This window comes from Mastomys coucha, unplaced genomic scaffold, assembly GCF_008632895.1.
Source record: "Mastomys coucha isolate ucsf_1 unplaced genomic scaffold, UCSF_Mcou_1 pScaffold5, whole genome shotgun sequence".
NCBI lineage: Eukaryota > Metazoa > Chordata > Mammalia > Rodentia > Muridae > Mastomys > Mastomys coucha.
Genome location: NW_022196911.1, coordinates 41306336 through 41330568, shown reverse-complemented (window position 1 = coordinate 41330568; position 24233 = coordinate 41306336). Strand labels below are relative to the sequence as shown.

Here is a 24233-nt window from a genome sequence, read left to right as displayed (position 1 = left end):
TACAGATAGGGAAACTAAGGCACATAGAAGGGGAAGGTGTGTCCAATGCCATAAAGCTGGGACACCTGGGATGAGGCCTCCTCTCGGGCTTGAGTTCTTTCTTCTCCACTCAGGGTCATGAGTTCTGCCAAGAATGAGGGAAGGAAGCCGGGCGGGGGTGGCACACACCTTTAATCCCAGCACTTGGGAGGCAGAGGCAGGCGGATTTCTGAGTTCGAGGCCAGCCTGGTCTACAGAGTGAGTTCCAGGACAGCCAGGGCTACACAGAGAAACCCTGTCTCCAAACAAACAAACAAAAGAATGAGGGAAGGAAGCCTACTTAAAGCAGTGTCTGTCACACCCCTACCAGGAACCAGGAATTCCGCAACACTGTCTCTCAAAACTAAAGCTCCATACACTCCAAGTCCACACTTTACATCTAGGTATCTTAAGAACCTGAAGATCAAGAGATATTGTGGTCATAGGGTTTGCCTTCTGTGAGGCTTTAGTCTGATAGTATGTGGCATTCCCTCTAAGTACTTGGCACTTGAAGATTCAGCATTATTAAATACATATAACGGAAATGAAAAATCAAATCTAAACCCATGTTGCACTAGGTCTTAAATTAAAGTTACATTTAAAGTTACATTTCTCACAGCGTTTTCAAAAAACATTCACATATCAAAAGCATGTAAATAAAGTGTCCCCCTGAAAACTTCCGGAATGTTCCAAACCCAGTTGCCTTAGTTAGGGTTTCTATTGCTGTGAGAAAACGCCCTTACAAAAGCAAGTTGGGGAAGAAAGGTTTCTTTGGCTTCCACTTCCATATCCTTGTTCATCACTAAAGGAAGTCAAGGCTGGAACCTGGAGGCAGGAGCTGATGCAGAGGCCATGGAGAGGTGGTGTTTCCTGGCTTGCTCTTCGTGGCTTGCTCAGCCTGCTTTTCCGTAGAAACCAGGACCACCAGCCCAGAGGTAGCACCACCCACAATGGGCTGAGCCCTCCATCATCAATCACGAATTAAGAAATGCTGTCCAGGCTCGCTCACAGCTCAGTCCTATGCAGGTTCCCTCTTCTTACATGCCTAGTGCGTGTCAAGTTGACATAAACCCGGCCAGCACAGCAGTTCACTATGACAGTAGCCACGGAAGCAAGGTGGAGAGAGAGCCTGGATAGGGGGAAAGAGGAATTGAAGATGCTTTGCGTTTTTCTATAATGTCCCAATATCTTCAACGTTGCCTGGGCTCATGTTGAGTCTGTAAAAGCTAACTTTTTTTTTTCTTTTTTAATGGTACCAGTTACTACGGCCACTGAGTTGGGTAAGGGAGGACGCCTGCCCTCAGAGCCCTCTCAGACTCTATCAGGAAGGACAAAAGAGAAATAGGGGGAGAGGCACCAAACTGTCTGCTGCTGTTTTCCTTCAAGTTGATCTAAGGGAGCCTCCCATTTGGAGGCAAGCGGGGGATGCGGCCGGCTGTACAGGACACTTAGACATAATCCAGGTGCTTTGTACTACAGGCCACACTGACTACTGCCGCAGTTCAGGAGTTAAAGCCACCCTTGGACTCAGGGTCCTTACGGGGGCTTCTCACTGTGATGAGAAGAGCCTACCCTGTCGGCAGAGGGTAAGAGGTAGCCTCTCTCCATAAGGCCAAGCCCCATCTGCACGGATGTCCAACTGAGAAGCCACCACCTACAAGAGGCTCCCACTGTAAACAGTGACTAACCATAGGAGGTGTTTGGGTCTTAGGCTCACAGCAGGGAATTCCGACATGATAAAAGAGTCTTCCCACATTTTTGGGCAGCAGAGATTGAATGGAGAAAATTCTCTAAGATGATTTCCTTTTAGGGAGAAATCCCGCAAGCCAGTGGCATGCTGGCGTGCCTGCTGCTCTCCGTGTCATCCTGCAAGCATCTGGCTCTGTGAGTGTGAGCCCCAGGACCCACATGATGAAGGAATGAATGACTGGATGCAAGTTGTCCTCTGAGCTCTACACATGGGCCAAACACATGTGTGTGCACACACACTGAATGAGCACACACACAAATAATAATAAATATAACTTCATCAACCCATAGGCTAAATAAATAAATGCTAACGAGTTGTGAACACTGAAGCTGGCCAGCTAGATGTTCTCGTCTGCTAGATCTTGTATGACGTCTAGGTCCGTGACAGAGGAAACTGTCGATGGCAGACTGAAAGCAGGGAAGGTTGAGCAGTGTGGCCTTTGTATTTGTTTCTGAGCAAACTGAGGTGGCTCAGCCAGCACCATTGTTTCCAGCTCTCCCCTCAAGTATCACATCATCTCATATGAAACATTTTATTTCACTGCCTTTGTTTTCCCTTCTCTGAAATGGGATGGTAGCTGTTTCACTTCCCGAGCTGGCCTGCCTTTTTAAAGTCAGTATCTTTTCTTTTGAAGTCTGTTATATCATTAACAGCTGGTGAAATAAATCATTTCCAAGCTGACAGAGGGTCAAGCCACTGATCAGAGAGGGAAGATCTCCGCTGATAATCCACTTGGTTAAAAAAGTCATTGTGAGCCGTGTTTCCTTTCCCAAGTACTCACTGTAGATATTCATACCTGTTCTCTGTCTGGGCTCAGCCTTTTTCATGTTACTGAGAAGACATTGATGTTTGCAGAAAGGCTAGTGAATTTGCACACACACACACACACACACACACACACACACAATGTGGTAGGGTCTGCATTTCTTTCTTGTTAATGGATAAATCAGAATTCCTAAAGATGCAAAGGGCCATAGAAAAGAATATTAAGAAGCTATGGGTGGGATCTGGTGTTTCGTGTAATCAGAGTTCTTCATGAAAATGGGGGCAGGGCGCCCTTGGGAAAGACCCCCACTACACAGTGGGGAACAGAAGGTAGGGGAGAGCTCTTTAAGTACCATCCTTTATACATTAGAACAGACCACAAACTGGCCGCATTTGCATCGAGGACTAGAGGGCCTCTCTTACCTGTAGAAAGTGAGGGCTGGGGTGAGCAGTCACTGGGTGAAGGGCTTTCTGTGCAAACATGAAGACCTGGGTTCAGATCCCCAGCACCCATGGGAAAGCCAGGAGTAGTGACAAACCTGTCACCCTAGCAATAGAGTGAGGGACAGACAGACATCCAGACATCTTAGGGGCGGTCTGGCAGCCAGTCTCAACAATACAGTGAGCTCCAGGTTCAGTGACAGGCCCCATCTTAAAATACAGGCAGAGAGATCAGATACAGGCACAGAAAGTTGGCCTCTGACTTCCACATGTACACACACGTATGTACATGTACACATACAAAAGGATGTACCAGAAAAGACAATAACAGACTCACATCCAAATAACAAATATACCAACAGACAAGAAAAGTTCCACATTGCTATCAGTCTATGAAGTGGAACCCCAAGGCCCAGGCAGTTTCTAATCTCTCCATTTGATAAAGACATTTTTCTTCAGAGCACATTGACAGCTGAGAGTACAAGGCATGGGTGTCACCTGGGAAGTTGTCTGACCAGCATCCTTAAGACTCAGTCACTGTTATATAGCCAAAAGAAACAAAAACAAAAAACAAAACAAAAAAAAACCCAGCTTGTTTGTTTGTTTGTTTTGGGGTTTGTTTGTTTGTTTGTTTGTTTTGAGACGGGGTTTCCCAGTGTAGCCTTGGCTGGCCTGGAACAGCCTGTAAACCAGGCTGGCCTCCAATTCCCAGAGACTTCTCCCTGCCTCTGCCTCCCTAGTGCTGGGATTAAAGGCGTGCCCCACCACCATCCAGCTAGCAAAACCTTTTAAAGTATTTACATTCTCAGACTCCCAGTAAGACTAGAGATTTATCCAGTAATATAACAGGAGATGATGCTTGCAAAATGTCATGTCCACAGGCAACTGCTTTAGGATTGTGAGGCAAGGTAGTGAAGGTTTGTGAACAATTTAAAATAACCAGGCAGGGTAGAGAACTAAATACATTTATCAGAGGCTGTTCTGGGATAGCCACCTAAAAAACATGGCACTGAATATATTATGGAAATGAGTTTTTAAATTAGAGATATGTTAAGTAAAAATGTAATAGAGACGATCTGCTATATGCGTGCATATATCCATATTCATAACTCTAAGCGATCTACATATATCTGTATTTTAAGAAAGCTTCTCTCTTGGTAGTGAGATAAGTGAAATATTTTCTTTCTTATACGTTATTTAAATTTTTTCCCCAAATTTGACCCAGTGAATGCATATTACTTTTGTAGTTCACAGGAAGAAATGGAAGGGCAAAGACTTCTTCAGGAAGGGGGTGAGGGCCCCTTCCATTGGCTATCATGGACAGAGAACTGAAAGTCAAGCCACGGCTTTTATAAAATCATTTGCCAATGTTTTCAGACCAGGATTCTCAGGTGCCGCCTGATTCAGAATAACCAGGAAGACGGCAGATTTATTAGAATACCAGAAGTCCCTTAATCTGCTGATGAGAGCAAACATGGGTCCTGTATATACTGAGCATCCCCAGGGAGCCGTGTTCTTCATGTGTAGAGAGCCGAGCAGAACAAACATAAAAAAACCAGAATCGAATACTAAGCTCATGCTATCTTATGAGCGCTTTATCATAGCTAGCTATGGCAGCTCGAGTGGTCTCTTGTGTCGTGAACGGTCTGCTGTGCAATCGAGTTGATTCTGCATGAGTCAGGGTGCCCTCCTGATTCGTGAGGCAAGGTGTTTCAGACATACTAGCCAACTCTTCCCCAGCTCACTTTCCTCCTTCACTTTATAGTTTTCATGACAACTACAGTCAAGGCCCACGGTCACCACAATCTCTGCTTCCTGATTTATTTCCTTCCCTGGATTTACTTAGAGGCTGCCCTCTGTGGGTGGGGGAGGGGAAGGTCTCCAAGGAAGAGAGCTTTGAGATAGTCCCTTGGTCCCTTCCAGCCCCCTACAGGATGGGCCCCTGAGACCCCTTTCCTCCCACTGGGAGCTAATCCCATATGTGTCCTGTAGATATAAAGTCTCAGAAGCCAGCTTTCTTTAGCTTTGTTCCCAGACAGAAAGACCTGACTTTGACCTTAGTCTGTAATCCGTGTTCTGCAGGGGCTTTCAGCACCTTTGCTCTTAGATGTTTTCACTCAGAGGACAGACCCTTGTGGGAGACGGTCCTGTGTTTGATGTGCCTGTCTGCCTGTCTGGTTACTCGAGATGCAGTAGCCAAGACCAGATGAGAAGCTTGTTTGAATTACTAATAGAGACCATTTGCCATTGTCAAAGAAGGGTTTCTAACTAGAGGAATTAATTCTCTGAAGTCAGTGGCAAATTTTAAAGCAATAACATACGTTCCTTCTAGCACATTCCACAGTACAGAACTATTTTAAAAGTGAAAAAGCTCACCCATTTCCGGCAGTCCATCTGCACCCACAACTAATTTGTCTCCTCCTAAAATGTTTTCTACATGCACACCCCACGCATGCACTGTCCATCTGTGGGGTTGTGCTGGTGTTTGAGGGCATTGTAGTAAATGTCATTTTCTCCAACTTGCTGAATTCACTTCATAATTTAATTTGTAGGACTAAGCTCCATTGAGCAGAATCCAAGCTTTATTCCTTTCCTTGGCTGCACCTCTGCACTTCTGCTTCCTTGCTTGTGAATAGAAATAATAATGTACCCATAGAACTGGACAGAGCCACTGCTCATCAGGAGCCTGGTGTGCCACGAACTCTGGTAGTGTTACGTTATAAAACTGATAGGAACACCTCTGACTTCTGTGTACCTAGTTAGCCATCCTGGCCTGCATTCAAGTACGCACATCATGCCTGGCTTATTAATGTGGGTCCTGGAGGACAGAACTTAGGTCCTTGTACTTGCAACGGGCCTATTTCTTCAGCCCCAACCAGCCTTTGAGACCAGTATGGACTCAGATAATTTTTTTAAAATCAGTCTTCTGATTTTGTTGGTGGGGCCTGGATTTTATTTGACAGTTACCATAAGGCTTTCCATGCCCTTAAGTTCTTTGGTTCAGTGCCCTGCTCAGGGAAGGGTACCAGTCCCAGGGAACAAGTTCTAGATGTGGCTGGCACCAGTATTTGGGACTCTCTAGAGGAAGTGGGGCAGATGGGATCTTAGATGTGGACAATGTAGTGTTAACATCCGCTTCCTTTCCCAGCAAATCGCCATCGCTCGGGAGGGTGACCTGCTGACCAAGGAGCGGCTCTGCTGTGGCCTGTCCATGTTTGAAGTCATCCTGACCCGAATCCGGAGCTACCTGCAGGACCCCATCTGGAGGGGCCCACCACCCACCAATGGCGTCATGCACGTGGATGAGTGTGTTGAGTTCCACCGGCTGTGGAGTGCTATGCAGTTTGTCTACTGCATCCCTGTGGGGACCAACGAATTCACCGCTGAGTGAGTGCACCCTCTCCCCTCCCCTCACCCTTGGGATGCGCTAACCAGAAGGGAGAACAGGGGCCGAAGAGGCTTGAACAGTGATACATATTGGTCACTGTGCCAGCACTGGGCGTGGCAACAGTGCACTGTTCTTGGCTAAAGGGGCCAAATAGAATATGGAAGTACAAATGTCAAGGTGTCATATGGGACTAGTTGGAGACAAGGGGAGGATGTAGATGCCAGGGAATGGAGCTTGGTTGTCAGACCTGAGTTTTCAGACTAGAACTGGTCCTCTAACCATATCTGGGAAGGGGTCTGTGAAAAGGAATGGACAGTCCAGGAAAATCAATAAATGGCTGTCAGCAGAATCAAAGTCCAAGAATGAATGAAAGAATCCCATGAGAGTCAGCCTTTTGGCCCCTGATCATCCACCCCACCCCTGCAAAACTCCACTTAGGAAATGAGGAGCCTTTTAGATCACCCATAGTCCTGTCAGCAGAGAAAACAGGAGCAGAGCCCCCCTCTTCCTGCACCCATCTAGCATCATACTGAGGGTGGTGTGGCAGATGTGACTAGCTGGTGGTCCTTTTAGGACTAAAAGCAGGGAAAGAAGGGGTGGCGGGGAGAGAAGGACCAGCAAGTGGGAGGGGGTTTGGGGGGGAGAGGTGCGGGGGGGGGGAGGCTGTGTCCTTCAACCCTGTGAGGGGGAAGTCAGAGAGCTGCCTGGGGCAGGCTGGGCTACTACTTTAGAACAAAGTAAATGACATAAGATTGACGCTATAGTCATCCACATGTCTCTTAGGCATTGTGGCTATAGTAGGGCTTCTGAGAGGCCAAGGAGCCACACAGCCTGACTGGCCTCAGGTTACAAGCCATGTGAATCTCAAAGGCCGATTAGAGTTGAGGAGATATCTCAGTACAAGCCTTAAGGACCTGAGTTCTGTCCCCAGAAGCCATGTTTAAAAGCCAGGGGAAGAGCTGGAGAGATGGCTCAGTGGTTAAGAATACAATTGCAGAAGAAAAAAAGTTCAGATCGGAGTCTTCCAGTAGCCGCCTTCAGATGCAGATGTAGATCTCTCAGCTCCTCTTGTACCATGCCTGTCTGGATACGGCTCTGTCCGTGCTGGATGATACTGGACTGAACCCCTGAACCTACCTAGTATGAGATGGTATCAATATTTAAAAAAAAAAGATATTCAAGAAAGAAGTAACAAGAAATATTCTCAAGGAAGCCATACAAAGGCATCATATCCGAAGAAGGATGCTGAATTTAAAAAGATGTTTGGTCTCACTAGAGATTTGACAGTATGTCTTACTCAAATTCCTGACCATCTAGGCTCTAGAAAAGGTTTTGATTCCTTTAACAGTTTGATGAAAAGTAGTTCTTACAAAGATGCAGACTTTGTGGTGAAGGGAGAAGACAAAATACAGAGTTTCTCTAAGAAGAGAAAAGCAAAAACCACGAAGAAGATGGATTACACAAAAAGGAGAAAAATTGAGAGTGCTGGTGACACGGTCATGTCATGGATGGAACTGTTGTTGCTGGTTCCCCACTCCTCAGTAGTAATTTGCCAACGTCAGACACATCCCAACATAACACTGTCACGAGCCATAGTACAACCAGCAAAGACAAGAGAACTGGCTGAGGCAGAACACTGCTCTCATGACCAGCAGGAATAGGGCACATTAAGCCCAAGCACAGCTTTTGAACAAAGTAATTAAGAAAAACTGTACTGAAGCTATTTTTCCAGTGATACCACCAGAACTAGAAGAAACCAACAGAGATGAAAAAATAAGAAGACTTAAGCAAATTCTAAGAGAAAACGAAGTACCTCTTGAAGAATTCCATAAGAAGATGCACCAAGAACAATAAAATTGTGTATGGTTAAAGACTTACATTACTACAGTAGTTCTTTCCTATCTGTCATGGATCCCAGTGGATTCCTAAAACTGGAGATGATACCAAACCTTGTATAAAACCACTATGCAGTCGTGACGTTTGCTAACAACTAAATGTCTACTTGGATAGATAACAGGCAAGTTATATGCAGTATAAATATATTGAATGAAGATGATAATAGGTATCCTCAACAGAACACTGCAATTTTTGTCACGCTACTCAGAAAGATAATTTAAAAGTTACGAATTCATTCTTTCTGGTGTCTCTCCTCTATACTTAGACAGATGTGTATGATGGGGAACTAAAAAGCAACTGCAAGTTATAAGGGCGTGCTCACTTACTTGTACAGGTGCTCTGAAAGTGTCTTTGTATATGAAACTTGAGGAGTTCCAAAAAGGTTTGAGTCATATGACTTGCCAATAATCTACGTGAAGTATTTTGATTTGTTTTGGAAGAAACATTTGGATATTTTTCTGTGAAATGCAGTTCTCCAAATTTGAGCATTTTGTACAAGGTTTCTGTTACTATTTTATCTTCAACTAAACTCCTCAGGTCTTACCCTAAGAATATTGCATACTAAAATTCTACAATCTAAGATATGAAGTCACCTGTAAGCATAACTTTACCATTGAGTTTATATGTGGACTATCTTGGTCTTCTTACCCATAAAAATAATATGATCTATTTGCTACTGTTATTTTGTATTTCATCAGTAAAATCTATTATAGTAAAAAATAAAAAGTTCAGATCCTAGCACCCATGTTAGATGGCTCACATTTGCCTGCTAGTCCAGCTCTGGGAGGACCCATTGCCACCTGCCCTCTGCCTCCTATGGGCACCTGCATTCGTGTGTGCATATCCATACAGACACGTCATTAAAATTACACATTTCAAAAAGGCCACGTGGGGCATTGTGTACCTGTAGTCCTGAAACTAACGAAGCAGGCACTGGAGAACACCTGGAAGCTCATTGACCAGTTTCACTAGCAATCTGGCCAGTAAGTGGAATAGTCTGACTGCACTGGCAAACCAGATTTAGGGACAGAGACTGAGAAAGCAATTGAGGATGACACCCAGCCTCCATCTCTGGCCTCCATATATGTGTGGGCAGGAGGAGAGACAGAGAGAGGGAGTCTGATTGTATTTTTCTTTGTGTGTTCCTCTTTTCCTCTAAGCTGACTGTTGTCTCCTTGGGGTAGCTGTACTTTGGTGAAGGCCTTTCCCCTCAGCCTCTCACTCTTCCCTTCCCCACCCCAGGCAATGCTTCGGTGATGGCTTGAACTGGGCCGGCTGCTCCATCATTGTCTTGCTGGGCCAGCAGCGGCGCTTTGACCTGTTTGACTTCTGTTATCATCTGCTGAAGGTGCAGAGGCAAGACGGGAAGGATGAGATCATTAAGAATGTGGTAAGCAGATATGGCTGGCCTGAGAAGTGAGGTCTGGAAACAGGCGATCTTCAGGAAGGAGTAGGAGAAACTCCTTATGGAGGGCGAGCGATGGCTAGGCATAGACACTTCACGAGTTGGAGACGTGCTTGGAAAAGGCCTGCCCAGAACATGCTGTGATAGATTGGGTAACCCTGAGAAGCGAGCTTGGACTCCTGACCTCAAGTGTCCCTTCCCTGTCCCAAGCAGACCCTGTTGGTACTGGCCACCATTGCCACAGCATATTGGACACTTACAGCTGTGGCAGGCACTGGGACCGCACACTACAGCTGTGGCTGTTGGGTGCTATAAGAAAACAGAGCCTTTAAACTGAACGGCAGTGGTGGGGGGCAAGGTTAGAAGTCTTCATAGGAATTGTGACTTGGGTTCGATGACCAGCAGTACATGGAGCCAGTGGCTTGGATGGATTCCAGACCCAGGGAGCAGCTGCCACACAGCATGGAGGCATATAGGTGGGTGGCCAACACTGTGGTCCTCAACCTCTGGGTCACAACCTCTATGGAGGGGGTAGTTGAAGGACATTTCACAGGGGTCACATATCAGATATCCTGCACATCAGCCTTTTATATTACAGTTCATAAGAGTAGCGAAATTACAGTTAGGAAGTAGGAACTAAATAGTTTTATGGCCGGGGGGTAGGGGGCTGCCACAATATGGGAAACTGTATTAAAGGGTCACAGCACTAGGAAGGTTGATCTGTCTGGTCTAGCCTAAAGGAATTGCCTAGGAGGATGTAGGAGCATCCTTACAAAGAAAGGGGGAGTTTTAAGAGTTGTGGTTATGGTAAGTAACTATTTTCTGGTATCCAGTTCAGTGTTACTTTAAATACCCTCACAGTATCAAGCGACCATCATCAATACCATCACAAACCATCATCATCACGCCTCAAGCGTTTTCATTTTCTCCTGCTGAAGCTTTGTGTCCATTTAAATGACTCCCCAGTTCCTGGCAGCCACCATTTTTCTGTCTCTATGAATATAAGGACTCTGCATACTTTATATTATGGGAGTAACACAGTCTCTGTCCTTGTGTGACTGGCTTATTTCATAAGGCTCATCCATGTCACAGTGTATCAGAATCCCATTTATTATAGTTAACTAGTACTTCATCGTATGCAAAACACAGTCCACTGATGGACCCTTGCATTGCATTCACCTTTAGCAACTAGGAGTAATAATAGAACTATGAACTTACACATCTTAGGCATCTTACTGAGTCTCTCCTTCAGTTCTTTAAGTATACACTCAGAAGTCTAAGTGCTGCACCATCTGGTAATTTTCTTTAATTTTTTGATGAACGACCAGACTGTCTTCCCTGATGGGTACACCATTTTATATTCCCACCAACAACACCCAAGAACACAGAGTTCCGTATATCATTGGGTCTTTGTGTGTCTTCTATAGAGAAATGCCTTTGAGTCTTTTCTCCGAATTTTAATTGCTGCTTAAATTTTTCTCATGTTTACTTCCTTTGTGAACATGTATGTACGTTTGGAGAAGTCTGTCACAGCACATGTGTGGGGGTCTGAGGCCAACTTAATGAAGTCAGTTCTCTTCTACTGACATGTGGGGTCTGGGGATCCAACTGAGATCCTCAGGCTTGGCAGCACATTTACCCGTTGAACTACCTTACTGGCCTTGGATTATATTTAGGACAGCTACTTGCCTGTTTTATAAATCCTTCCTTTCATTGTGTTGGTGATATCTTTTAATGTACACGTGTCTTCATTTCCCTCTGCATTGGCTGCTAGAGACTTTGGTGTCATAGCCAAAAACATCCCTGCCAAATCCGACATCATGGTGATTTTGCTCCTGCGCTATCTTCTAAGAACTCCATGGTTTGACTCATGTTGAAGCCTTTTATTCATTTCCAAATTATACTTGGATAGAGTCTATAAAATAAGGTCTAACATTCATCTGCATAGGAATCCAGTTTTCCCAGCATTGTGTTGAAAAGGTTGCCCCTGACACCCACACATACTTCAGATGGTCTTGGTAAGAGTTGTTTGGTTCAACACAGTTCGTTTCTAGTCTTTCTATTCTATTTCACTGGTCTTCGTGACAGTCCTGCAGTGCTTTGATTATGGTAGCTTCATTATAAGCCTTGAAACTTGCAAAGGTTATCAGCAACCTTTAGCATTTTATGTGGGAACTATAGAGAAGATCTTTAAAAAGAGAAATATGACTATTGGAATGTTAGGAATCTGCATTGCAGCCCCCCTCCCCACTGCCTCCCACTTTACCCCGGTCCTAACCTACGCATCCTCATCTTCTACAGCCCCTGAAGAAGATGGCTGACCGCATCAGGAAGTACCAGATCTTGAACAATGAGGTTTTTGCCATCCTGAACAAGTACATGAAGTCCGTAGAGACAGACAGCTCCACTGTAGAGCATGTGCGCTGCTTCCAGCCCCCGATCCACCAGTCACTGGCCACTACCTGCTAGGTAGAAAATCCTGCAGACTTTCACCTGGAGGAGGAGGAAGAGGAGAAGCAGGAAAGAGAACACAGTGGTCAGCCTGCAGCAGGTCCAGCTGACAGTGTGTGGGACAGGCCTGGAAGGACAAGAAAACCTCCCCAATACATCTATACCGCTCCCAAGGCTGGGCTCCCGCATGTTCTCCCATGATATCTCCATGGTGGGTTCTCCATAGTGTAAATGAAAAAAAAAACAACAACAACAACAAAAACACAGGGCAGTGTGTGCTTTCTTCTTTTTTTTTTTCCACCTTAACTGTATTTAAGAGCTACTGTTTCCACCCTGCAGCTGCCTGCTCCATCTGTGATTACTTCCCAAGATCACCTCCCAAAACCATAACCTCCTACCCACTGCCTGTATTTGATCCAGCACTGTAGTCTTAAAGACATAGAAGAGAAGAGTGTACCCATAGCAGAGATAGCAGCCTGGCCCATTGGATGCCTCCACTTACTGGCCCATCTTCTGTGGCTTCTCCCTCCAGTTCCCTCGTCACAGCACTTCTTGCTCTTGATGTTAGGGATTCCACCACCAAAGTTTGATCCCTGGTGAACCAAGGAAGAGGTTGTCAAGACAACAGATGATGCTGACCAGGATCTTTTACAGCCTCCCTAAGACCTCTCTAGTCCCTCCTTGCAGAGCAGCCCTAGAGAGAAGAAAATAAGGCTTGCAAAACCATACGACACTGGGTAGAACTAGGTGAAGAAGATGCCCAGGCCGACTGTGAGGGAGAGAGATCCGTCAGCACAGGGCAAAACTCCAGATCCCAAAGGAGGAATGTTAGGTCTTGTCAACAGTGTGGGAAGATGAGGCACTCCTGTTCCTCAGGCAGAGGCTTAGCACTGAACCATATGGGAATCCACATGGTCGGTCATAGCGCTACACATAGCATTAGTAAGTGACCAAGTTGGTGCCTGCTTAACACAGAACCTAATCCAGGAAAATCCCCCAAGGCAGAAAATCTAAAGGGGTGACTTCAATTGGAGACAGGGTGGCAAGGAGGAAAAAACCTTTGTCAACAAGCTTTCGATCCCCAGACCCCTTCCCTCAAAAAGAAGTCTTCTTTGGGCAAACTGGAATGTTCATCATGTGGCTACTAAAAGATTCTTAGAATGTTTTATTCTTTTGCTCTCAACTTCCTGGTCTCTTTCTTTTGCTCAGGCTCAGTGCTGGGGTAGAGATTCTTTCACGGGGGTATATTCACTTCTATGTTCTAGACTGACTAAAACACCCCCGCACAGTCTCCACATATAACAGATCTTTTAAAGAGATTGCCCATGTCTCCATACAGAGCTAGTCATCTGACCTGCAGAGAGAGGACATAGCCCTGAGCACCCCTAAGACAGAGAAATGATAGATACTCCTCTACCAGCCTAGGGAGGAGAAAGGAAGACAGAAGTAGCCATCCCCTACCCCCGGAAGGTGACTTATCCATCAACCACACAGAGAGCAGAAGAGACGTGCATAACCAGTGCTTTGCCAGACAGGGCCACATATCCCAGGGAGGTCGCATAAATGAGAACCCTTGAGGGCGGCACAGCTGAGCATTTCTGGACACTAACTCCGAATCTCTGGGGATAGGGCCAGAAGATCTGCCTCTTCCCAGTTCTATTACTGCATACCACAGACTCAGAGCCCTTGCTGTAGATTGGACAACTCCACTAACTGGGCTCTATGGTCTCTCTGAGCAAGAATAGGAGTCATTTGTAGTGTAGGGTTGTGATTTGAAATGGAAATGGTCCAGTCCTCCTGTCTGGCACTGCTAATTCTCAGTCGGATCATTTTTCAATGACTATAGAGTTATCCCAGAGGCAGATTCCACCTTCCAGATCATCAGCTCTGGCTGGGCATAGTGTGTGATTAACAGAGTTTACTTGCTTAGTCCTCCCTCACAGCTCTGTAGAGATCTGGGCTGTTCATTTCCTAAGGCTGCCTTCCTGGCAGCTCATCCCTCCTACCCTGCACTCCTGACCCCAACAGTCAACCTCTGGGAAGAGTCACGTTCTCCTCAAGAGATCTGATCCCCATAAATCGAGGTCCTCGCTTTGAGGACAGAGATTCCATTCCTGCAGCAGTGTCTGCACACACTGGACAACTTCAATGCTCTTTCCTCTCTAGTGGTCCTTACTCCTCCCACCCCTCCTTTTGATTTTCTTATGTATTTAAAAATCAAGAAAAAAAGCTTAGATTTTAAAATGTTTTAAAAAGAATTCTGTTTCAGAAACTGTCAAATGTGTACCATATTTGTATTAAGAGTTGTTGGGGATTTTTTGTACAATGAATTTACATTTATTTATGGTGAACTTATATTTACGCTCGTGTTCAAATAATGATGTTAAATTCTTAAATCCTATTTGCTATGCAGCTGAAGATGATATTTTGATTTGTATTTTGGGGGTACCTGTGTTGAGTTGATATGACATTTTCATCTCCATTAAAACTGCTTCCAAGCCAGTTAAACCGGCATCTTTGTCCTGACTTCTTGGCCACATTCCAGTCTTCATCGATGTGTGGTAACCACATTAAAACCAATGTCTAGGCAAAATGAAATAAAATGGAAGGAAATTATAACATGCCACATACATGTACCCTAAATTAATAGATTGTTTTGTTTTCTACCCAATTGAAGTATAACTTTAAAGAATAAAGCTAGAAGCTGGGCAGTAGTGAAGCACAGCTTTAATTCCAGCACTGCAGAGGCAGAGGCAGAGAGGCAGAGAGTCAGAGGCAGAGGCAGGTGGATCTCTGTGTTTTCAAGTCCAGCCTGATCTACAGAGGTAGTTCCAGGACAGCCAAGGCTACACAGAGAAAAACAAAAAAACAAAAATTAGGTAGGTAGGCAGGCAGGCAGACAGACAGATAGACAGACAGACAAGCAATAAAATAAAACTGATTTGGAGTTTAGGAGGTTGCTCAGTGGTTAAAAGATTTGCTGAGCCAAGAGCAAGGACTAGAGTTTAGATCCCCAGAAACCCACATACATACCAGGTGTAAACATCTCATCATCCAGAATTCCAGCCTCTGAAGGTAGACCAGAAGACCCCCAGAGCAAGGCAGCTAGTGAGTCTACCATGCCACTGAGCTCCAGATTTGATTGAGAGACTCTCTCAATAAAGAAGGCTGAAGAGCCTTCCAGTATGATTCCGCATATCAGCTTCCAGCCTGCGTACGTATACACACACACACACACACACACACTTTTACACATGAGTGTGACCACAAACGATGCAGACATACACAGATGCATACCACACACAGAAGTAGTTTTGAGAGGAAAGATTGGAAACTAATATTTTAGGATGCTTAGTATATACAGGTGCCATGCTAAATCTAGCCATTGTTTTTAAGCATCTGCCATCAGTGTGTGGCACACACTTGATGCACATTTTTATAGAAGTGTGAGAGACTATTTTCACACAGATACCAAGAAGCAAGGCTAGAATTTGAAGAGAGTTCCAAAGCCTGGGCTAATCCTCAGACCAGATCCCCCCAAACTAGTTTGAAAGTTTGGTCCCTGGGCTTTCAGGGGGTCTGGGTCAGTAAGATTAATCAGAATCTGGTATCGGGAGGGAACCCAGCACTATGGTTGCCAAGTCCCCAGATTCAAGCAGGACTAATGTCTGGCAAGTCATTGCTTTTAAAGAGAGCATTGATCATGTAGCAATTAGAAGGATGTGTTTAAACCAGCATCAGCACACTTCACAGTTTCCCCAGATTTCCTGATGACCATCATTTCAGCCGCATACCAGAGCCCTGAGTGATCACCATGCTGCTGTGACATGGGCCAACCTCCAGGCTCCCATGACCTTGGTTTTCTCTTGAAGCTCCCTTCCACCCATTGTTCTAGATGACTTCCCAGCAGTGTCCTTTGAGGGGCCTGGCTACCAAACACAAAATCCTTCTCTCCACTACCTCTAAAATGTGTCATTTTGCATGGCCAATGCCTGATACTGCCTTACGTTTGAACTAGCATGTCTCCATCACAGTTATTTCCAAAGAGATGCTTAAGAGAGGTTTGTCTTCTTGGGCCTGCAGGTCCCAGTGTAAGGATACAACACTCGGGAAGTCAACACCATCCACAAAAGAAACTGATAAAGTTCCCACAGTGGACCCAAAGAAAGAGGTCAATATAAAGAATTCTAACAAGTCTCTCTAAGGAGTTCAGGGAACTACTGGAGTAGACAAAAGCTTAAAACAAATGTGAGGTGGGTACCAACGGGCCTCTAGAGCCTGAGAACTGGCTAATCTGACCAAATCAAGGAGCTCCAGGCTCATTGAGACCTGTTTCAAAAGCTAATGTGACCAGGCATAGTGGCACACACCTTTAATCCCAGCACTCAGGAGGCAGAGGAAGATAAATGTATGAGTTCAAGTCCAGCCTGGTCTACTTAGTGAGTTCCAGAAGAGTCAGGGCTACACAGAGAGAGAACCTTTCTCAAACCAAATACGAAAAAAACTAACAGGTGAAACACGACTAAGGAAGATGCCTGATACTGATGTCTGGCTTTCATGTGCACACACACACACACACACACACACACACACACACACACACAGAGAGAGAGAGAGAGAGACAGAGAGAGAGAGAGAGAGACAGAGAGACAGAGAGACAGAGAGAGAGACAGAGATCAAAGACAAAGAGGGAAAAAACTGTGAACAGAAAGAGATAAGAAAATATCACATAAAAAGTCAACACTTTAATTATGAACAGATTTTCCATCAGAAACTCTGCAGGCCAGAGACAGAGAGATAATATTTTCAATGTGTTGCAGCAAAAATACAATCTTGCTGACCATAAATGTTTTATCAATCAGAATTCTCGTTCTAAAATGAGAGAGAAGACAAATACGCTTCCAAGCAGTTCATAGCCAGGGAGTTTCTTACCACTGCAGACTTACGGAAATTGATAAAGAAAGACTTTAAGCCCAAACAAAAGCCTGTTAACTCACAGAGTCCACAAGAGCACAGAACAATGACATGAATCATTCCGAATAGTATGCGGTATAATGGGTATAGAAAGTCATTTCAGCTCTAGTCTGAAGTTTAAAAGAGAGGAAAAATTAATGACTCAGGTAACATTTCCAAGGCTATCTTTATATTACAGAGTGATAGGAATCCTGATATCAAACCTTCCAAAGTGGGAGTGAGGATAGGAGTATCCAGATGTGGGCAATCAACATCAGGCTGTTAACAGCTTGGAATGATTCTCACAAAATGGTAACCCCAAAGCAAAAATCTGTACCAGAAATGGAAGAAAAATCAAAAGAATTCGAAGCTACAAAATGCATCTAACCACAAAAGAAAGAAAAATAAAAGATTTACAAAAGAACCAGAAAACAGATACCAAGGTTTTAGTAGGAAATATTTACCTAACAATAATTTGTCTTGAATATACATGGATTAAAACGAACAGAATCCTGTTTTGTCTTTTGTTTTGAGACAGCATCTCACGATGTTTTCCTAGCTGGCCTTGAACTTGCAGAGATCTGGCTGCCTTTATAGAGTTGATATTAAGGGTAGACATGCACCATCATGCCCAGTCCAAATGAATGAATTTTTAAAGGCCCAAAAGATGTATGCATACAAGAGTATCACTTTTCTCTTAAAGATATATTGACAGAAAGTGTGGAGAAACATACCACACAAATGGAAACCAAAGAGATCAAGGTAGCTTTGTACGACAAAATGCATGCACACTGTTCAAAGACATGCCTATTGACTTTATACAACAAAGGAGCTAGCTAATCAGGAGGATGTGCCAAATGTAATTATGTATTCATCCAAGGTAGCAGCCTATAAATATTGACAACCAATATTAAAGGATCTGAGGGAGAGATAGATCACAATATGGTATTAGTAAAGAATTACAGTAGCCCACTTTTAAACCCACAAAGAAGATGAAGACGGAAATATGGGAATTAGGCAGTGGTTTAAAAACTTCCGACAGATGATAAGTGTGTTCAGCTGAAAAAAAGAAAAGGCAACACTGAAGAGCAGTACGAATCCCCCAAACACATCTCGAAGAAACTCTTGCAGCCTCAGATGCCAGAATTCATGGAGTGCCAACAGGGCCCTGAATGGCTGAGTGTGCGTATGCAAATAAGGTGGAAAATACAACCAATTGAGGAAGAGCTGCCAAACCTGATGGGGGAAGGGAAGAACCCTGAGCTGCTAAGAGTGACTAAAATGTCTATGTCTCTGTAGAAGTAGTGAAACTCGTTAGAGGGGTAGGTCTGTTCATTTAGTACCCTTGCAAGCTGGCTGTTGCACCCTGCTGGGGTAGAGTAAGGAGGTGAGAGAAACCTTGTCTCAAAACAAAACAAAGCAAAACAAAACAAACAAAAACCTAACAAAGAACAGAAACAGAAACTAAGAGTTTGAAGAAGACAGCCTTCACCTGTGAGCATTCTCTGGATAATGTTATCACCGGTACAGGCAAGCCTGTACCGGGCAAGCCTGTAACGGCCCCCCCGCTCCCCCCCCCCCCCCCCCCACTGACTCGTCAGAGGGGGAGGTCTGTTCAGTTAACAGTACCCTTGCAAGCTGGCTGCTGCACCCAGCCAGGGTGGTGTAAACCCAGGAGGACTTACTTTTTGCCCACAGAGAGCATCCATATGGAACTTAATAAGAGTTGTGCTAAATTATTGTGCTTCTACCTTTTTTTTGTTTTGTTTTGGATCTGGCAGAACAAGAGCCAAAAGAGTAAGTATTTTGTGGACCTACTCAAACATCAAACATTTAAGCAAACATCAAGTTTTGCTTTCTGATAACTTTCAGATGCTAAATGACATTGCTGACAAAACGTCAATGGGATTAAAGTTAGACAAGCCAGAAAGTGCACTAGAAGGATTCGGTAAAACAACCAGAACACCCTCAACTCCATAGAACAGTGTGGTCTTCAAAGAAAGTAAAATGTGGGGTACCAATTACTTAGCATACACGTTTCCTTACTATTGATATTACAAAAACCAAGAGCATCTACATTTATCAAATTTTCTTTGAAGGGATTTAAACACTTTTTGTAAACAAGTATAAAATTTACAGAAAAGATATATATATATATATATATATATATATATATATGGGGATAATCCATATTGCAGTGAAATAATAAACAGATTAAGACAGTGAGATAAAAAATGTTTTGCACAACCAAGATTCCCCTTCAGTTCATGCTGCTATAATATCCTTAGCATTTTGTAAACTAAAACTTGCATGACTAAAAGTGGTGAGGAAAACCGCTGAGCCCGTTGTGTCTCCCAGGATACATTGTAATATACCAGAAACAACCATTTAAAAGAAGAAATCAAGAAATACATGTTCCTATTGTAGCAATACTCACATATGACCTTGTCACTTGCAGTCAAATGTTACAATGTCATGTGCATGATTGATTTGTGAAGCTAAACATTGTTTTAAAACTCTTACTGGAAACTGTCAGAGCAGTTTCTTTAAACTGAAATTTGTTTTTTAGAAGTCATCCAAGGGCTATCGGGACACAAGGTTAACCACAGACTATTTTTTTAAATCCTAACTATGATAATATTCAGTGGTGGCGCACACCTTTGATCCCAGCACTTGGGAGGCAGAGAGGCAGGCGGATTTCTGAGTTCGAGGCCAGCCTCATTTACAGAGTGACTTCCAGGATAGCCAGGGCTACACAGAGAAACCCTGTCTCGAAGAAAAAAAAAAAAAGAAAGAAAGAAAGAAGGAAGGAAAGAAAGAAAGGAAACACAGAATGCATAGGAGAACGTAGAGTACATATTTTGAATCCAGCAACTCAGAAATATTTAAGGACTATTGTGTTTAATTTGATTGGATTTTTACTTACTTTGTCATATTAAAAACCTGATTTTACATCTACTTTACTTAATGTAATGAAGTGTCAAGCCCCTATGACAGCATATTTTATGCTTATTACTTACATGGAACGTTTAATTACTTAGAGACATATGGTATATGCTACCTTTGCCCCCAGACACTGCCACATTAAACAGGATAGAGCCTATGGTGGGAAAGAGATGAAGACACTCACTTGATCTGCCCACGTAGGAGGCAGGTCACCAACTCCCACAGCCAGCACCCCCTTCCATATGGTTTGATTTATTCTGATTTCCCCGCCCAAGCTTCCTCCTGTGTGATTCCCACTGGGTCCCAGATGCTCTGCTGTCTAGCTGCTCCAGGCTTCCTGCAGACAAGTGGAAAGACTGTGAGATTTCCCTGGGAAAACATGCTGCCTGGTGCGATCAGAACAAAAACCAGGCTGCCTGTGAACTCCACCCTCATTAGTCTGAATAAAACCCAGGCATTTCTGCCTTGTGGGGTTTCCAAAGGGCAGGAAAAGGAGAAATCAAAGAGAGCCAGTTGTATAGGTCTTAAAACACTTTCTGGCAAGGAGCCAAGACTTCTGGCAAGCTGAGAAAGTGAAGCAGGTTCAACAGTGTCTACAACAAGGGTAGGGTTGGCTGTCCTTGGTCTTGTTCACTGGGAACTTTCAACCATTTAATCAATACAATTCACGAAAGCACCATCTATCTCTGACTTCAACACTAGCATCATGCCCAGGCCTTGGACACTGGGTGGCATAGCATAAATGTTCCTCTTGTGTCTCATGACTCAATTTCCCTTAGACTCTTCTCCTCACCCCTGATCAAAACCTTGCCTTGTACTTGATAGCAACAGGGAACCTGCCTAGAATAACAGTAGGCATAAAAGAGAAGAGCAGAGAGGGATAGATAGCTGGTATGGACTATAGGATGCAGGAAGCAGAGTCTGTGAAGAAGAAGGAAGAGACAGGATGGACAGAAGCAAACAAGAAAGGAAAAGATTCAGGTGTGGAATCACATGCCTTTTATTCCAGCACTTGGGAGCCAGAGTCAAGTGATCTCCATAGTTGGTTATAAGCCAGCCAAGGCTTCATAGTGACATCCTGCCTCAAAAATAGATAGATAGATAGATAGATAGATAGATAGATAGATAGATAGATAGATAGATACAAACAAGTTAATAAATAAATAGGGGAAAGGAACAGAGTGAGAGCTGATACTGATGTTCATATTTCTTTCTCTTGGGGTTACACCTCAGCCAAGAATACAAGAAATTGAGAGCAACAATCTAGGTTGTTAGAAATTAGTAAGATTTTTCAAACAGAAAACATTTTTATATAATATATATTGATAATATTTTTCCACTCCCTCAGCACCTCCCAGATCTTCCCCACGCCTTCCTACCCACCCAACTTCATGTTCTTTCTACAACAATAACTACAACTAGAACCAAAACTCAAAACAAGCAAACAATAAAATGAAAACTTTCAAGACAAAAAGAGAATTCATTTTGTGTTGGCAACTACTCCTGGGCAGGGCACCTTCCCTGGAGTATGGCTGATATACCCAGTGACTTTCCATTTACTTTTAAAAAAATGTCTTAAAGATGATTTCCTCTTTGCCAAAGGCTATCTTACAAATCGTTTCTTGGTTAGGGGTGAAAATCCATGTCCATTTTCCCTTCTCAGTGCTGGGATCCCATCTGACTTGAACTTGTGTGTGCTGCCACAGTCTCTGTATGTGTGTCAGTTCTACTGTGTCTGGAAGACACAATTTCCTTGGCGTTATCCATCAACACTGGCCCTTACAGTCTTTCTACCAGCTCTTCTGCATCCATCTCTGAGCCTTGAGGTTATGAGCTTTGATGAAGACTTCCCATTGAGGACTGAGGACTCCAAAGTCTCTCACCCTCTGCACATTGTCCTGGTCACTGTTTTAATTCCTGCCTACTTCAAGAAAAAGCTTCTCTCATGAGGACTGAGCAAAGGCACTAATCCATTTGCTGTAGCAGTTTATCGTTAGGAGTCATTTATTGCTGTTACTTTAACATACTAATAGTATTGTGTTTTCCTCCAAGGCCCATGATCTATCCAGTCTCAGGTTCTTGGCCACTTTAGCAGTGACAGGTATGGGTTCCATTTCTTGGAGTGGGCCTTAAATCCAATCAAAATTGGCTGGTTATTCCCTTAACATTTATGCCACTATTACACTAATGCATCTTCCAGGAAAGTCACTGTTACAGGTTACAGGGCTTGTAGCTGGGTGATATTTCTCATCACGGTGACATGGAGATACCTACCAGCACCATGAAGGCTGGTCAGTAGGAGGTGAGGCTTCTAGCTGAGCATCAGCTTGCCTTCTTTGTGAATAAGTGCTGGGTTCAGCAACAAGGCATTACCCTCGGGTTGTGGAGAGTGATCAATAGTCTTGGCAATAGAGTGTAATGTTTACTGGGGTCCATGGGCCCTCTTTGGACAAAGACTGAACAGATGTGACCATTCTTGGCACTGGAGGTTTTATTTGTGGGATAGGATGTCTAGGTGGGTCATTGTCTCCCCCACTGTATGGTGTCCCCATTTTAAAAATACCTTTCGTAGATGTATGTATTTTAAAAAACTTGTACAGTAGAGGTTTTCCTTGTGTGTGTGTGTGTGTGTGTGTGCATGTGTGTGTGTGTTTAAGTTCTTTATTGTTAGTTGTCCCTCCTCCTTGCCTGTCTTCTCCTAAGCTCTCTACTCTCCAACCCTCCTCCCTCTTTAATCCTCCCCCATTTTAGTCTAGATTTTCCTTCATCTCTCCATAACACTATATTCTATTTCACCTTCCTTGGGAGATCCTTTCCTTCCTCCTGATCTCTTATAGAGAATCTATTTAACTTCTGTGGCTTTCAGACTGTAGCACACATATGGAAAACTTAAAAGCTAACATTAAACATAATTAGCAATCTCTTAATCCCGATGAGCATCTATTTTCTTATCAACCAAGATAAGAAATGGCAAAGTGGTGGCACCTACCTTGTGAGTTATTGCAAGACTTCAGTGGCATAAGTATAGTGAAGACAGTCAGCCTCCTGAAGTTCCTCTTTTCTTCAGGACCAGGCCATGATGGTCTGTCTCCTTTTCTCCAGAGTTTCTACTCTCTGGACAGCCCAGGAAAGGTTAAAATTGATCTCTTATGCTCTCATTTAGAACTTCTAGATTCTAATTGGCCTCAAACTTTCCCGATAGATTCAAAGACTTACCAAAAGGAAATTCGTTGGAAAGGAACATGACTGACCCCAGGAGACAGAGCCTCTAAAAGGACTGCTCCAAGAAGATAGAGAGGGAAGTTTCCGCATCCCAGCCTCTCCTTAGCACACACTCTAGCTAACAAAAGGAGACCACAATTTGTTTTTGGAATCCAAGGCCACTATTCCTTTTTGGGACCTCCTGAGAATATATTCCCTGACCAACAGGTAAGGCAAGGCCAAGCAAAGCCTTTACTCCCTGGGAGTGAGTTGTTAAGAAAAATGGACTCACTGTGACTTGAAGCATTTCCCAAACCCCAACTTAACCCAGGCCTGGCTTTCCTACCCTTCCTGTCTTCAGAGGAGGATGTCCAGAGACAGGAGATTCTACTCCTAGCTTCTGTATCTCTGGCTTCATTTTCTTCATCCTCCAAATGCAACTGATACCCCAAATGCTCCTGGGGATTTCTCGCCCAGACAGTATGACATCTACCAAGGTCAGACCATGTATGCTTTGGGGGATGTTATGAGAGATCCTTAAGGAAATCTCTCACCTCAGGGGGCCCCAAGCAAGCTTCCCATATCTGTGAACATTCAGAAACAGTAAGCCGACATCTTCTTTAGACAATCGCAGACAGCCTCAGATTCTCCAAGGGAATGAATGGCTAGAGTGCTTGGAAGACTCAGAAAAAAAGCATCTACCCATTCTCAGGGAAAGTGAAATGAGAGAAGACACAATATTATATTGATCCCCTGCAGCTGATTTATCAGGTTACTTCAAATGGACTCTCCTGAAGCAACACAAATTTATTATGAAGAGCAAGAAAAATAAATCGTATCATCTGGCCCAATCATTGGACTAACATCAGGGTGTCGGAAAACCTGCTTTCCTCTGGACCCATCAGGGCAAAATCTGCACCTGGTTGTCTAGAGGCTGCTTGGCTGTGGCCACATCACTTCAGTGAAGGATTGCACCCTCCCTGATGTTCCCTGACTCGAACCGTTCTAAATCCTTCTCT

At 44.0% G+C, this 24233-nt stretch overlaps 1 protein-coding gene, 1 long non-coding RNA gene and 1 pseudogene across 3 annotated transcripts in view; 2 read left to right on the top strand and 1 right to left on the bottom strand.

Annotated features, from left to right (window-relative positions):
* The window catches only part of Cyfip2 (cytoplasmic FMR1 interacting protein 2), a 129057-nt gene extending 114431 nt beyond the window's left edge, over positions 1 to 14626 (top strand). For both annotated transcript variants that reach the window (XM_031354271.1, XM_031354270.1), the window contains exons 29-31: positions 6123 to 6361; positions 9501 to 9648; positions 11965 to 14626. In XM_031354271.1, the coding sequence (XP_031210131.1) occupies positions 6123 to 6361; positions 9501 to 9648; positions 11965 to 12132 (555 nt within the window). In that variant the 3' untranslated portion in view covers positions 12133 to 14626. The remainder of the gene's footprint in view (positions 1 to 6122; positions 6362 to 9500; positions 9649 to 11964) is intronic.
* On the top strand, positions 6614 to 8996 carry LOC116078901 (annotated as a pseudogene).
* On the bottom strand, positions 12594 to 18636 carry LOC116078903. The gene is made up of 3 exons (XR_004113654.1): positions 18560 to 18636; positions 14564 to 14697; positions 12594 to 12707 (listed from the first exon to the last, which is right to left on the bottom strand). It is a non-coding gene; the product is annotated as an uncharacterized LOC116078903 (long non-coding RNA).
* Between the last annotated feature and the right edge of the window lie 5597 nt (positions 18637 to 24233).